The 16,442-nt window shown below is 46.9% G+C and overlaps 1 protein-coding gene across 12 annotated transcripts in view; it reads right to left on the bottom strand.

Moving 5' to 3' along the window:
* LOC115655737 (cohesin subunit SA-2-like) overlaps window positions 1-16,442 on the bottom strand; it is a 111,879-nt gene that overhangs the window by 29,587 nt on the left and 65,850 nt on the right. For all 12 annotated transcript variants that reach the window (XR_004001494.1, XR_004001489.1, XR_004001490.1 and 9 more), the window contains 6 exons: window positions 14,684-14,887; window positions 13,121-13,197; window positions 11,123-11,210; window positions 8,855-8,935; window positions 7,924-8,016; window positions 6,635-6,791 (listed from right to left, as the gene is read on the bottom strand). Coding sequence is in view for 9 of the 12 variants with exons in the window: in XM_030571536.1 (XP_030427396.1) it covers window positions 6,635-6,791; window positions 7,924-8,016; window positions 8,855-8,935; window positions 11,123-11,210; window positions 13,121-13,197; window positions 14,684-14,887 (700 nt within the window). In the remaining 3 variants the exon portion in view is untranslated. The remainder of the gene's footprint in view (window positions 1-6,634; window positions 6,792-7,923; window positions 8,017-8,854; window positions 8,936-11,122; window positions 11,211-13,120; window positions 13,198-14,683; window positions 14,888-16,442) is intronic.

The raw sequence follows: 16,442 nt of genomic DNA, 5'->3' as shown, positions 1-16,442 counted from the left end.
TAGTTGTGCATTTGATTTTTCCTTCCTAAGTGAATTTAATCTTGTTGATTTCTGACCAATTCTCCAATTTGTCAAGGTCCTATCGCCGCATTCTTGGTGCCATAAAGAAAAAACGGTTACCCACCTTTTAGTAACTGTTGTTCTTCAAGATGTGTTGTTCATGTCCATTCAAAGTAGATGTGTGCGCGCTGCGTGCACGCCAGCCAGAAGATTTTCCCCTAGCAGCGTCCGTAGGGTCGGCCCAGGCGCCCCCTGGAGTGGCGCCACCATGGCGCCCTATAAAGGGGCCAGCCACCCCTCCACTCCCTCAGTTCCTTCTTGCCGGCACTCAGACAGAGGGGCAGGAGGGTGGGTGTTGGAATGGACACGAACAACACATCTCGAAGAACAACAGTTATTAAAGGTGAGTAACTGTTTTTTCTTCTTCGAGTGGTTGTTCATGTCCATTCAAAGTAGGTGACTCACAAGCCTAACCTTAGGAGGTGGGGTCAGAGATCACTGCTGACTGGAGTACTGCGCGACCAAAGGCTGCATCATCCCTAGTCTGGTGCGTGATGGCATAGTGAGACGAGAACATGTGGATGGAGGACCACGTGGCCGCTCTACAAATCTCCTGAGTCGGAACCTGAGCCAGGAACGCCGCAGAGGAGGCCTACGTCCTAGTGTAGTGGGCCGTGACTAGAGGGACAGGGGTCTTAGCTATACGGTAGCATTCCCGGAGGCAAGTCACGATCCATGAAGAGATTCGCTGAGAGGAGACCGGGAGCCCCTTCATCCTTTTTGCCACTGTGATGAAGAGCTGGGTTGAGCGTCTGAACGGCTTGGTACGCTCTATGTAAAAGCCCAAGGCCCTGCGGACATCCAGGGAGTGTAGCCTCCGCTCTTCGCTGGAGGTGTATGGTTTTGGATAAAACACCAGGAGAAAGATATCTTGGCCCATGTGGAACTGTGAAACGACCTTGGGTAGAAAAGCCGGATGAGGTCTAAGTTGGACCTTGTCCTTGTAGAAGACTGTGTACAGCGGCTCAGATGTTAACTCTCGAAGCTCCGACATCAGTCGGGCTGAGGTTATCGCCACCAGGAAGGCAGTCTTGTACGACAGGTACAGCAGGGAGCACAAAGTCAGAGGCTCGAAGGGAGGCCCCGAGAGGACGGAGAGGACCAGATTCAGGTCCCAAGCAGGGGTCGGCTGACGCACGTGCAGGAAGAGCCTGTCCATACCCTTGAGGTAAAGCCCAACCAGAGGGTTCGCAAATATCGAGGCACCCCCCTCTCCTGGATGAAAAGTGGATATGGCCGCCAAGTGAATGTGAATGGAGGAAAGGGAAAGGCCCAGTTGTCTTAGGTGAAGCAAATAGTCAAGGACAGCTGGAATTGGTACCCCCAGCGAGTCAAGACCCCGCTGACCCGACCATATGGAGAAGCGCTTCCATTTAGCCAGGTAGATGGCCCTAGTTGACAGCTTCCTGCTACCCAGCAGCACCTGCCTGACCTGCTGGGAGCACTGCAACTCCACCGAGTCCAGCCATGGAGCATCCAGGCTTTGAGGTGAAGGGACTCGAGGTTCAGATGGTGGAGTGAGCCCCAGTCCTGCGTGTTCAGGTCTGGGAGGAGGGGCAGCGTCAGGGGCGCCTGAACGGACATGTGCAGGAGTGACGTGTACGAATGCTGGCGCGGCTACACCAGAGCTATCAGGATTACCCTAGTGTGATCCCTGCGAACCTTTATAAGCACCCTGTGTATCGGGGGATTGGATAGAAGGCGTAGAGCAGACCATCCTCCCATGGCTGAAGGAAGGTGTCCGACAGAGACCCCCGACTGTGGCCCAGGAGGGAGCAAAACCGTCGGCACTTCCTGTTTTCCCTTGAAGCAAACAGGTCTAAAAGGAGAAAGCCCCAGGGCTGGAAATTGATCGCACCACATCCGATCGGAGGGACCACTCGTGACCCTGGAACGAGCGGCTGAGGGTGTCCGCCACACTGTTCTGCTCCCCTGGAAGACAGAACACCATCAGGTGAGTGGCATTGCGAACACAGGAATCCCACAGCACAATGGCTTCCCTGCAGAGGGGAGAGGGGCGTGCACCCCCGTTTGTTGATATAAAAGACTGCTGCCGTGTTGTCCGAAAGGACTGAAACACACCAGGTGAGACTGGAAGGTCAAACACGCCAGGCGGACCGCTCTCAGCTCCCTGACATTGATATGCAACTAGAGGTCCTCCGTCGACCACAAGCCCTGCGTCCTGAGGCGTCCCAGGTGCGCTTCCCAACCTCGATCCGAGGTGTCTGTCACCAGGGAGAGGGAGGACTCCAGGGCAGCAAAGGGGACACCCATGCAGACTTCCCATGGGTCGAGCCACCACAGTAGCGAGCTCAGCACCAAGCGGGGAATGGACACCACTGAGTCCAGGGGGTCCCTGTCCAGGCGATAAACTGTCACCAACCAGGACTGCAGTGGGCAAAACCGGAGTCTGGCATAGACCACCACATAGGTGCATGCCGCCATGTGGCCCAGCAGCCTGAGGCAAACTCGTGCCGTGGTGACTGGGGCGCGGTTCAGTCCGAGGATGAGCTCGGAAACTGCACAGAACCTGGACTCCGGCAGATCCGCTTTGGCATGTGTGGAGTCCAGAACCACTCCTATGAATTTTATTCATTGCATCAGAGACAGGGTAGATTTGGCTTCGTTCAAGAGGAGGCCTAGATTGAGAAAGGTCCTCCTGATGAACAACATCTGGGTTTCTACCTGCTCCTTGGAGCGGCCCTTTATGAGCCAGTCGTCCAGGCAGGAGAACACCTGGATGCCCCGCCTGCACAGGAAGGCTGCCACAATCGCCATGCACTTCGTGAAGACCCTGGAAGCAGCTGACAGGCCGAACGGGAGCACTGTGAACTGCAGATGGACGTCAGCCACGACGAACCTGAGGTACCGACGGTGCTGTGGAATTATGGCAATGTGGAAATAGGCGTCCTTTAAGTCGAGGGCGGCATACCAATCTCCTGGATCCAGGGAGGGGATGATCGAGGACAGGGAGACTATGCGGAACTTGAGTTTCCTCACAAACTTGTTCAGCTGCCGCAAGTCTAGGATGGGTCTCAGGCCCCCTTTTGCCTTCGGTATGAGAAAATACCGGGAGTAGAAGCCTTTGCCCCTGAGCTCCCATGGGACTTCCTCCACCGCCCCTGCCTCCATGAGGGACTTCACTTCTTGAATTAGAAGTTGCTCGTGATATGGGTCCCTGAAGAGGGACAGGGAGGGAGGTTGGTGGGGCGGAAGGGAGGAGAACTGGATAGAATATCCCCTCTCTACCGTGCGGAGCACCCATTTGTCCGACGTAATTCGGGACCAGGCTTGGTAGAAGTGGGACAGACGTGACCCAAAGGTAGGGGTGGAGGGATCCAGAGTCTCGATCGGTAGGTCGCCCTCAACCGTACCATCAAATAGGGGGTCTAGGCCCAGATAGTGGTCTCGACTGGCCAGATGCCTGGCTGGAGGGGTTGCGCTGGTGACACCTCCTGCCATTTCTGCCCCGCCTGTGCCCCAGCTCCTGGTGAGTCTGTGGCTTGTATGGGCGAGGGGCCGCCTGCGGCCTAAATTGTCTGCGCTGGGTGGCGGGGGTATGCAAGCCCAGCATGCGAAGCGTGGCCCTCGAGCCCTTTAAGCTATGGAGATGTTTGTCCATTTTCTGAAAAAACAGCATCTGCCCTTCGAAGGAGAGGTCTTGAATCGTCTGCTGGACCTCATAGGGGAGGCCCGAGACCTGGAGCCAGGCTCCCCGCCGCATGTCCAGGTCTGTGGCCAGGGTGCGCGAGGCTGAGTCCGCCGCATCTAAGGCGGCCTGGAGGGAGTCTCGAGAGATCAGTTTGCCCTCCTCCACTAGGGCCGAAAACTCTGATCTCGAGTCCTGGGGAAGGAGCTCCGCAACCTTCAACATGGCCGAACATGTGTTATGGCCATATCGGCTTACTATTGCCTGTTGATTGGCAATGCGGAGTTGGAGTCCCCCCGTGGAGTACACCTTTCTACCAAAGAGCTCAAGTCTTTTTGCATCCCTGCTCTTCGGTGTTGACTCCTGAAACCCTTGATGCTCCCGCTGGTTAGCCGCATCTACTACCAGGGAGCCCGGGGAAGGGTGGGCGTACAGGTGTTCATGCCCTTTAGAGGGGACGAAGTAGTGCTGCTCCATCCTCTTGGTGGTAGGGGCAAATGAGACTGGTGTTTTCCATAGGGTGCAGGACGTATCATCTATAGTCTTTATCAGCGGGAGGGCTACCCTGGATGGCCCTGAGGGGGCCAGAATGTCCACTACTGGGTCCGCGTCCACCTCAATCTCCTCCGCTTGGATTGCTAGGCTTTGAGCTGCTCGCCAAAGCAATTGTTGGAGGATTAGAGTGTCCTCTAGGGCCGTGCCGCAGCCGTGCCTGAGACTTCCTCGTCCGGGGAGGAGGACGAGGATATTACATGGAGCGGCCCTTCCTCCAGTGCATGCGGCCCCCGGGGTCCTGCGGCACACGGTCCTGAGGTTGTGGTGCCGGTTCCAAGTCTAAATGCGGCACCGCGGCCAATACTGGGGTTGCCAGTGAGCGACTTGGCATATCATGTGGTGCTGGTGGAGCCCGAACGAAAGCCATTGCCGGTGCCGCTGCCCGGTTAGGGGGTGCTGAACTTGACGATGGCAGACCCCTGCCCGGCGACGGTGCCGGTGGAGGAGGCAGCTGCGCCAGGGCCACAGACGTTGAGGACACCGAAACCGACCTTGACCGAGGGCCAAATGCCTGGCCTACCGACTGATGGTGGGCCCAGGGAGTCCAAAACAGCCACTGAGAGGGCAGCTGCCATTGTTGCTGCCACTGCGGGTAACACTGGTGGTTCACCCCCGACACTGATCTCCAGCTCCACAACCGGCTGGAGCGATAGGAGTCTGCCTCTGAGTCTGAGGTCTCTGAGTATGAGGACCTGGGGGTAGCAGCGCCCGGTGCCAAAGGAGAGTGGTGCCGAGGCGGCGGGGAGCCTCTCATCTGGTCCTGTACCGCCTTCACAACGCGGTGCAGGGAGGGAGGCAACAGCATGGCCGGCTTGTCTCTAGATTGCTCTGGAGGACAGGCCACAGCAGGCAACTCCCTACGATGCGGGGAGGCCAGTGCTGGGAGACCCGTTAGGCCTCAGGCCGCCTCAAACGCCTCTGGCGTCAACGGGGGGCGTATGTCTCCACTGAGGTCCAGGGAATTAGGCTGGTCCGGACTCGACCACCCTCTCTGCGGTGCGGGAGTCGATGGAACTGCCGAGGGCTGCAGCCCAGCCTGTCCGCTTACACCTGTGGACGGCATCGGCCTCGGATCCTGGTGGGATGACCAATCCCTCACTGGCTTCCTTCTCATGGCGGCCACCAGCGAAGGTGAGCGGTGCTGCACTGAGGCCGACTTCCTATGACCTGACTCCGTCCAGTGCCGGGTTTTCGACGACTTGGGCTGGGCCCTAAGTCCTGATGCCGGTGCTGGGGCACTCCGCACCAAGGACGACGTGCTGGGCCCCACCTCGGCCGGTTCTGGGTCCGAGAGTGGTCGCAGGGCCGCCTTCATCAGGAGGACTCTAAGTCTTTGAGCCCTGTCTTAAGAGTTCGCGGACGGAAGCCTCTACAGATAGAGCACCGGTCCCTTTGGTGGCTCTCTCCGAGGCACCTCAAACACGCAGAGTGCAGGTCACTCTTGGGCATGAATTTTCCGCAGTTCTCGCAGAGTTTGAACCTGGGGGACCCGGGCATGCCCCAGTGAGTGACGAAGACTCTGGCGGGGGGGAACCCCCCAACTACGAAAACTATATACAAAGATCTATCTAACTAACTATAAAATAACTGAATACACGGACTAAACGGTAAGGATAGGACACTGCTAAAATGCTACACAAGAGAAGTTCCAGCTAGCTGTCACTGGCAGTAAGAAGGAACTGAGGGGGTAGGGGATTGGTGGGCCCCTTTATAGGGTGCCGTGGTGGCGCCACTTCAGGAGGTGCCCGGGCCAACCCTATGGACGCTGCTAGGGGAAAATCTTCCGGCTGGCATGCACGCAGCGTGCGCACACCTACTTTGAATGGACATGAACAACCACTCGAAGAATAATTAGCAGCATCTTTTCAAAACCATTCACAACACAACCTAATATCTGCATTAATGTTCTAAATCTGTTTGAAAATTATAGAAGAGCAGCAAATACCATAATATTTTCTGCAAAATCAAACTCACTTGAATAACATATACTAACCTGTAGTTTGATGGCTTGGAACTATTATACATCAACTGATCCACAGTTCCTCACCTAAAATCCCTCCAGGAGCAGATTAACAGAATAATTCTAAGCTATTAAAATCTATCTCAGGGTTTTACAGTGCTACCTATCAATGTACTATGTACCTCAGCCCCTTCCATATAAAAATCAGTTAGTAATGCCTCCTCTGGTAAAGCCACAGCAGAAATAAATCTTTGTATACTAAGTGATCCACTTTGTTTGTATTCATGTGCTACAGCTCTATTTGTAAAGAAATCAAAAAAATTAGCAGCCCCTCAGACTGGCAATGTCAAATGCTGCAGATGAATGACAGAAAATGTTAGTTTACTTCCCTGCTGAGGACAGTGGCTGACCTTTGATTTCTTCTTTCTCCTCCGTGAAAACATGATCCTGGATAAACAAGAGCATTTTTGACTGAAGGCATGCGCTGGGAAGGACTCCTAAAGCTTCATCGTCACGTGAAGATTGGTGACTCACAATCATCAGTAAATCACAAAGTATCATGAAGGCCTGTAACATACACACATGCCAAACAAAGATTTAGGAATTTGGGGAACAGCTGTCAGAACAATGATATTTTTTCATCTCCATTATCAACTATTATTCCCACAAGACCAAAGTTACATTCTCAGCAATTAAACCCATTTTTTCAGGCATTTATTAACAAACAAGAGCCGTAAATACACTCATAACAATGGTGAGTGTAGTGATTGTTAAAAGGAGACCTGCAAATGCAAATATGAAAATTCAATTTACTTCAATAATATGTGCTGAAAGTGCCCTGCCAACTACACAAGTTAGAAGGAGCCTTCACAGCACATCAGCAACATAAAGAGCAACCTTTTGTTTCCTCTGCCACCACCCATTTAAAGTTCCTTGAGTCACAGATTGCCAACTTCCAATCCAGGGTGACACCACAGCACATACCATGCTGTGAATTCAGTTTATATAATTAGGTTAATACTTTTAGTCTTCAAATCACCTGACAAATATTAATCCATCCCAACAACACCTCTTCAAGGTAAATTTTGTTATCTCAGCTTTACAGATAGAAAGACTAAGGGGGTCAATGGCAGAACTGCAATTAGAATTCAGGAGTTCCTAGCATCCAGTCCTGTGCTCAAACCTCGAGACAGCATCTGTTTCTTCCATCCTCAGTGCCAGAGACCTACATTGTAGCCCAGAGGCTGGGAAAGTTGTGGGGGGAGGAGGAAAGTTTTATTACATTGTGCATTTTAGTAGTCTTATCATTATTTTACATGTAAAAGTTAAGAATATTTTGCAAACCCTTACAATATATTTTATTAATGAAGAGCTGGCTACATCAGCTCAAGGATTTTACCAGCGGTAGCATTTAGCACTAGTTATTGTTGAGGAGAAAAAACTCTTCTTATTTACATTTTCAGTTCTGTTTTAATTAACACTGCAACTCAGACTTAGCCCCCAGTCCTGCAACTGACTCCATGCAGATGCATTCCAGTCCTTGCACAGCACGCCGTGGTAGTTCAGTGCTCTCATTAACAAGGACACCGCTTATTTTAAAATAAGACTTTTAGAAAGCAAAATAAATGAAGAAAAGGAGTTAAAGGAGGAGTGAGCAAAACACATCATTAAACAAACAAGCCCTTACAGAACCACTGACCTTTTCACTTAAATCTTTATCTTTATGGCTGAGGTAGCATGCACAAATCTGGCAGAAAAATCTCAACTCTCTGTTCAATGCCAAAAGAGTCTCCTAAAAATTTATGAAGGAAAAAAACAAAGATTAGAGAAATGATGGGCATGGACACCTAGCCAAGGACAGGAGTGGAGCATCAAGACATGTAAATCTATTGAATCAGTCCCTAAACAGTTAGCACCCTTCTATCACTTCTGAAACATCAAAAGATGCCAGTTCCATGTCAGTATCTTCTATATGCAGGGATACAAAAGAGGAAGAGGACTGAAGAAAGCAGCAATATTCACTGTAACCAGAAATCTCTAGACAGAGAAACTACACCGTTGTTTTTATTTCCATATGGATCAAAATGTAGGACAGTTCTCATTCTTGTAATTTAAAACTAAAACACCCCATGAAATGGTTAGCATGCTTTTGGTGCTGTGTAATATCAATTCATAAATAATAATTATAACAGAAAAGTGATGGTCAGATTGCCTAACACTTTCCCTGGGCATTCTTCATGCATACCATAGTGCACTAAACACAAACAAATATATGTAAAGACTGAATTCTAAGGGTTGTCATTGAATATTGTATTTTCACTGTTTTTTGTTTAGCAAGCAATCCTTGTCTCCACCATATCTCAGGATTCAGATGCACAGAACTTTGCACTGAACACAGATGAGCACTTGTTTAATTTAATTATGCCCTTATGGAGATTTTAAAAGGTCTCCACTTTTCCAATATTAAAACTCAGGAGAGATAAATGCCTAATCCTACTTTGGTTTCTCTAACAAAATGTTCACAGCATCATTTTGGGAAAGCTTGTCTTTCCTAGGCATCAAAGGACAGCAAGTGAATGTGAACCTTTAAAGTGCACCAATTGGTTTCAGAATTATTTGCACTGGCCAACCTTGGAAGATGGCCTCTCCACAACCGAAGCTAGCTGCCATAAGAGAGCAAAGTATGTGCACTGTAGAGCTGGTAGGATCATCTGCAAATAAAAGTACATATCTTTTAATAATGTGAAAGGCTTTGTAGTGAAAGCAAAGAATCAACATCTCATATTCTGTATGCTGCTTGTACAAGTATTTCTGCAGCATGAGACATTTAGATCCCAAAACCAGATTCAGGAAGTTTACAGGCAACTAAGCATGACTTCCTCAGAACCTTTGTCTCCGGATTAAGTTCCTGATTCAGTAAAGCATTAAGGCTCGTTGACTTCAGTGCAGACTAAGCACACGCTTAAGTGCTTTGTTAAACTTGCACTAGGTAATCATGGCCAGAGGAGGCTATCAGTCTGTAATGCTGAGCAGTATTTCTACCTCCAGCAGCGTTAAAGCTGAACAGACAACTTGAGGTTTGTAGTTTAGACAATAGTTGAGGCTACCTTTTAGTCAGGGGTATTTTCAGTAAAGGTCATAGACCGGTCATAGACAGTAAACAAAAATTCATGGCCAGTGATCTGTCCATGACTTGTACTATATCGCCCTGACTAAATCCTGCGAGGGAGGGGAACTGTGGGGGCACCACGAGTGCTCGGGGGTGCAGCCCAGGACCCCCGCAAGTGCTGGGAGAGGCAAGTGCTGGGACCCCCTTGGGTAGTGGGGTGCAGCCCAGGACCCCCTCTGGTGCTGGAGGGGGATTGGAGGGGCTGACAGGCTCCCTACCTGGCTCCACACCTCTCTGGAAGCAGTGACTTCCCTCTCCCTCTGCTCCTAGGCAGAGACGTGGCCAGGCAGCTCTGCACACTGCCTCCGCCCTAAGCACTGGCACTGCAGTTCCCATTGGCTGGGAGCTGCAGCCAATGTGAGGTTCATGGGTGATGCCTGCAGACAGAGGCAGCACGCAAAGCCCCCTGGCTGCACCTCTGCCAAGGACAGATGTTGCCACTTCTAGGGAGCCTCGCCAAGCGCCGCCCAGAGCCCTCACCCATGCCCCAATCCCCAGCCCTGAGCCCCCTCTCACACCCAAACTCCTGCTGCTGCTGAGGGAGGGGGGCGTGGTGGCCTGAGACTGCCCCAGCAATGGCCAGTGCAGCTGGGCCAGGGACTGCCCCAACTGCTCAGGCGGCCCCCAGGCCAGCTGCACCAACTATTGCAGAAGTCACAGAGGTTCCGGAAAGTCACAGAATCCATGACCTCCATGACAAACTCGTAACCTTAACTATAGTTAATAAGCAAATTGGCTTCACTACAGTTCTTTTTGCAAGTAACAGGTCTGAAATAGTTTCACTTCTGGTTAAATTCAATCTGCAATGACAAGCAAATCCCTGAATTATTTGTTCTTTGTTCAGCACGACATTGCACAATCGAGAAAGAGAAATCCTGTCTCTGATTCTAAGTAAACAGCTAATCCAGACTCGGACAATAACAGCATTGGACAATCTTTGCATTAAATTAATCCATGTCCTAATTCCACTGACTTCAACAGGGTTATACCAGAGATGAAGTTGGCTCTCTGTGTCTCAGTTTCCCAAGCTGTGGAATGGGAATAACTACATCCATCTCCCTCACAGGATGCTGTTGTAAGGTAGAACCCTGAAGCGGGACTGGTATCCCGTGGGTCCCACAGGACCTGCTGCCACAATAACAGTAGCAGGTAAAATATATCTTGTTGTGGATGGGATTGGGTAGGGGAAAAAAACAGACTGCAGTAATTTGTGGGAAAACACTAAATCTCTTGTCAGTTTGTCATAAATGGAATTTCACCAATGTAAAGCAAGTTGTTTGGGTTTTTTTTTTTAAGTAAAGGTTTCAATACTTAAATTTAAGTGAGGGATAGAAAGATTTGGTGTCTATTATAACAGGAGTTAAAGTATTTTTTTACATGCTTTAAGCAAGATACTTTTAGTGGTAAAAATTGTGTCTGAATTCTGTTTATCTATACACAATATATTAACCGACCATTTTCTTTTGTGTTGTGTTGGGGTTTTATTTTAGTAGCATGAAGGAGTCTCTCTCTCTTGCGGGATTTGCAGGATCTAAGGCTTTTGCAGGTGTGAGCAAGATAAAAATGCAAGAAACAATGTGGGAGTGGGTGAAAGTGGATATTATGGGGCGGAACAGGAGCAAGTTTAAAAAATACTCCCATGCAGGGCTCTAATGTAAGGTTCAGTAAACGTCTGTAAAGTCCTTGGATAGAATAAATGCTTTATTAGTGCTCAGTATCATCAATTTACCTGAACAGGTAAACTCCCATACTCCATCTCAAAAACCAGCAGCTTTGAAGTCTTCCCATAGAGATTCCATTTGGTGAGATTGTGAGCACTGCCAGTCAAAAAGGAAATGAAATACCAAGCTAAAATAATCATAAAGAGAAGAGATAAAAGCTACTGTTTTTAACAGTCCCATTTCTCCCTACATGCAACCTATTCCTAAAGAAATGATCACAGCTACCAAAAAGATTATGCTTTTATTTGGTGAAGAGAGGCTGATTACCTTCACAGTGATATCTGAATTTATTAGGGGAAGTAAGAAAAATCTCACCTACAAATATAAAAAGTAAAATGTATAATCTTTTTGCCAGCATCTAATAGATATCAATGACTTTCAGTGAAAACTAATTGACAAACACTCCACACAAATATTAAACCAGTTTTCCATGTGCTGGATCCATTTGTGCCCTACGATCCATATAGTTAATTTGGAAATAAAAGACCTCCATCTATGCCGACTCTATGTTGGCAACTAAAGCACAAGGATCTTCCTTAATATTTGATGATAAACGTTAAAGCTGGTCATGATTTGTTTCCTCTACAATGAAATCTGCTAAGAAGAGATACCTGAAATCTTCCAGTACAGATAGAAAAAGGAAAATACAGTGTACTATGGCCTAACATTAATTACAGCCTTTAGCCTATTGTTTCAGTAATTATCACGGAATCTTGTTCCTACTACAAAAAATGCAACTTGCGTGAGCCAAAGGAATGAGAATATACAGAAGGAAACTGAACTTGGACACTTTTTCCACACAAACCAGGAATGCTCTCTCTAAACACTCATGCTGTAGAAGCTCAGAGTTATGAACTGACCAGTCAACCACACAACTCATTTGGAACTGGAAGTACACCATCAGGCAGCAGCAGAGACAAACGCCAAAAAGCAAATACAGTACAGTTCTGTGTTAAACATAAACTACTAAAGAAATAAAGGTAAAGCAGCATTCTTTTTCTGCATAATAAAGCTTCAAAGCTGTATTAGGTATCAGGGGGTAGCCGTGTTAGTTAAATCTGTTAGTCTTTAAGGTGCCACCGGACTCCAAAGCTGTATTAAGCCAATGTTCACTTGTAAACTTTTGAAAGAACCACCATCACATTTTGTTCAGAGTTATGAACATTTCAGAGTACGAACAACCTCCATTCCCGAGGTGTTCGTAACTCTGAGGTTATATTGTACTTCCAAAAAGAGATCTCAGGATTCATGCCTTAAACAGTATTTGGAGCAACAGAGAATCTCAGCAATGCAAGATGAAGGGAAAGCTACTCCTAACCCATGGCCCAATTCTGCCACACTCAGTAGTATCTTACTCGATGAGGAATCTCAATAAAGTCATTGGTAAGATCCTATTCAAGCTATGTAAGGGTTGCAGAACTGGGCCACTAGTGAGCAAGCAAGAGCACTCTGCACTACATGAGAGCAGGGCTTCAGAGACTTGCTCTTTGAGAGATGGAGACCTGACAAATTAGAGTTAACATGTTGTGCCTGCTATCAAACATAGTGCTCTTACCCTACACACACTGATTGCCAGTCTCGACACTAAGGTGTCTCAAATGGTATCCAGCTAAGAGGGAGGACAGAGAAACAGCCCAAAGGAAAAGGCCTATATGCAGACAGTGATATCCGAATCCCGTAAGCAGTCCACGTGCCTTTCTCTGATTGGCTTCATCACTGCCACTCAAGCCCTACTAGTAAGTTTAAAAAGAACTCTCTGCTCAGAAAGCCTGCCAACATTTAGGAGAGTCTAGAAACTGACAGGAAAAAGTACTTGTGATAAAAGGAATTCCACCAGACCGTTCTATGCACAAACATCACACCTTGTGACTATTTTGATTCTTTTATGTAAACTTGATTAGCCAGTCAACCAACAGCAATTCCTGCTTTTATAGCAGTTCAGTGAGATTACAGTATGCTAGCAGTACAGGAGAGGAAGGCAGTAATCATGTAAACAAACATCTCACTTATGAAAAGCTGCTATTCTTCTCAAAGTGGAATATATTCGGCAAACTCCTTCTTCATCTGTGCAAAGACCTTCTCCCTAAATCACACAAGTTAGGAAAGAGAACAGAATGAACAGAGGTGTTGTGGGCCAGCTGCTAGCTCCTCTACTAACCACGGGCTTGAATTAGACTTTGTCCCAGTTTCAGGAACCATTTGCCCCTCGACTATGTTCCCTAGACCCCTCTCTAAGATAAAGAATAATGTACATGAGATGGAAAGAAGTTATATGTCTGGGAAATGCCATGCTGCTGCTCTCACATTATAACATCCTCATAACTAAAGACCCCACAGCTGCCTCTAGCATGTTGGTAATAAAAACTACAAAGCAGTCTAATGCAGATGTTCTCACATTGTGGTGTGTGGTCACTGTTGACCCATCAAGCACCTGCTTGTGGTCTGCAGAGAGCTATTTGCTCACATGGTGCTGGCTTTTCTTGTTTTCAGCTGCCAAGTCACAAAGACAGCTAAAAATACATTGAATACTTTCCTAATATTACTTTCCCATATACGCAATTGCTGTAGTTTCCACAAGGATACAACAGAATCACAAATGGCAAAAGAGGTACTCCTTCCAATAATTAGAAGAGAGGGGTTCCATGAGACAACCTCTTTATTTAGCTGTGGTCCACACTACACAAGTGTTCAAGAACCCCAGTCGACCTCTTAAAAGCTTATTTCTAATTTAAAAAAATACTCACACATTGGAATAGATGTCTATTTAAACTACCAAAATAAATCCAGTGTGGTTTTTTTGGCCTGACACATTTACAGTATCCCAGCTCTCAATAAAAATCCACTTGTCTGAACTCCCATACTATGGCATGACACCTGTTAGCAATGGCACAGTTCATCAGCTATAGGCTCTTGTTGTTGAAATCAGCCAGCAAGCTATTCATATCTCCACCAGCTGTTTCTGCTTTTGAGAACTAATGAAAAACTTGGAGAGAGAGACAGCAGTCCTCCTTACAAAAAGCAAAAGCTACTTTCAAGTCACAAAAGCTACTTTAATGTAATCTAATAATACCTATAGAATTATCTTTAAAAAAAACCCTCAAAACAGCAGCAAAGTTATAAAGAGCTTTTTGATTACCGCCAATATGTACAAATGTAGAATTATACCTCCTCTAAAATACTCTTTATCTAACAGATCCACCTAGTGCTTCTCATTAGCACTTAGATGGGCATTTTCAAATAGCAACATTAACCCTCTGCAGCTCAAGGCCAGAATATCCACTGGTGTTACGGACATAAGAATCCACATGATAGTGCATGCCGAGAAATCCCATTCCATAGTGCCATAGACTATACCATCCCTTCTCTTCCCCTTCTTCCTGCCAGAACACAATTTTCACTCCTTTAAAATGTAAACAGACAGCCCTTTCAGAGTATTCAGACTGCCTCTGTAAGCTTTGCTCTCAAGCAAAGACAAATCAGTATATTACCAGTCTTCACATCTCTCCCTTGTATTTATTTCATTTTGATCTTGAAATGTTTCATGTATTTCTACTTCCAGTCACACACACCTCATGCCAAGAGTCATCCAGCAGCTCATTAAGTTTGTCCACCAATTCATCTATCAGCTGAGTTCTGGCAAGATCCACCGTCCTGTGTATGGCCAGTTCTTCATTGCAGAGGACATAATACATCCTGGAGCAAGCCTCGAGAACATCCATGTCAGAGTGTTTGGCTACAATGCCTTTCACCACGCTCAGCAAAGCATCCACGTGCTGCAAGTGATCGTGACGGTACAGTCAAGTCAAAGTTGTGCCTATTTATGTTTGTGCCTTTTTACTTTATACAACTGAAAACAAAATAAATGCCCGTCTGGGGAGGACAGGCAGGGATTACAGGACAAGATTTTGTTTGCTGCTCTAGGTCTTATAACAGACTTTTTTTACTGTCACATAAAAATGGCTATACTGAGTCAGACCAATGGTCCATCTAACCCACTGTCCTGTCTTCCAACAGTGGCCAGTGCCAGATGTTTCAGAGGGAATGAACAGAACAGCAATTATTCAGGAATCCATCCCGTCATCCAGTCCAACTTCTGGTAGTCAGAGGTTTAGGGACACCCAGATCATGGGGTTGCGTCCCTGACCATCTTGGCTAAGAGCCAACAATGGACTATTCCTCCCTGACCTTATCTTTTTTTTTTAACCTAATTATACTTTTGGCCTTCACAACATCCCCTGACCACAAATTCCATAGGTTGACTGTGTATTGTATGAAGAAGCACTTCCTTATGTTCGTTTTAAACCTGAGGCCTAGTAGTTTCATGAAGTGACCCCCTTCCCGTTCCTGTGTTATGTGAAGGTGTAAATAACACTCCCTGTTCATTTTCTCCACACCAGTCAAGATTTTATAGACCATTATTACATCCCACCTCTGCATGTCATATCTTTTCTAAGCTAAACAATCCCAGTTTTTTTTAATTTCTCCTCATATGGAAGCTGTTCCATACCCCTAATCATTTTTGTTGGTCTTCTCCATACTTTTTCCAATTTTAATACATCTTTTTTGAGATGGGGTGACCAGAACTGCACATAGTATTAAAGATATGTGTGTATCCTGGACCTATATAGAGGCATTAAGGTATTTTCTGTCTTATTTTCTATCCCTTTCATTCCCCTAACATTCTATTAGCTTTGTTGATAGCTGCTGCACATTGAGTGGATGTTTCAGAGAACTATCCACAATGACTCCAAGATCTCTTTCTTGAGTGGTAACAGCTAATTTAGACCCCATCATTTTGAATGTATAGTTACATATCTTAATATCTTGCTAAATATCTTACATATATAGTTACATATCTTAATATCTTGCTATTTCAGCCCCAAGTCTAGCAATACACATGACTCTAAATAATAACAGTAGATGAGACTGAGGGGGAAGAGGGCAAAGAAAGGGCCCTCTAGACACAAGGCTGCCTGCTGCAGTAACAAAGATGCAGCATGTTTCGGAGCTCCCATCATTCTGTGGTGGGCTTATTCCCATGACTGGGTCACTGACAGTATTGTTACACAAACAGAAACAGATAACTGCCCATTTCTGCCAAATTGCTACTGCTTTATCGCCCCCTCAGCAAATTTTTTGTGCTGGAAGTACATGGATGTGATTTTTCCCTTGCCCTGTTATGGATATTTACAGGGGGGTTAATTTGAGCAATCCACTCCACTTATGTATGAGCTTTGCTATTTCAAGGATTTCATTCTTCCATTCCTGAATTCCCCTCCTCCACATACAGATATACTATCCCCTTTCTCCTCTTTGCAGTTACTACCC

The sequence above is a fragment of the Gopherus evgoodei genome, chromosome 1 (genome assembly GCF_007399415.2).
Source record: "Gopherus evgoodei ecotype Sinaloan lineage chromosome 1, rGopEvg1_v1.p, whole genome shotgun sequence".
NCBI lineage: Eukaryota > Metazoa > Chordata > Testudines > Testudinidae > Gopherus > Gopherus evgoodei.
The sequence above is the reverse complement of the archived record's forward strand: the minus strand, read 5'-3'. Positions and strand labels throughout refer to the sequence as shown.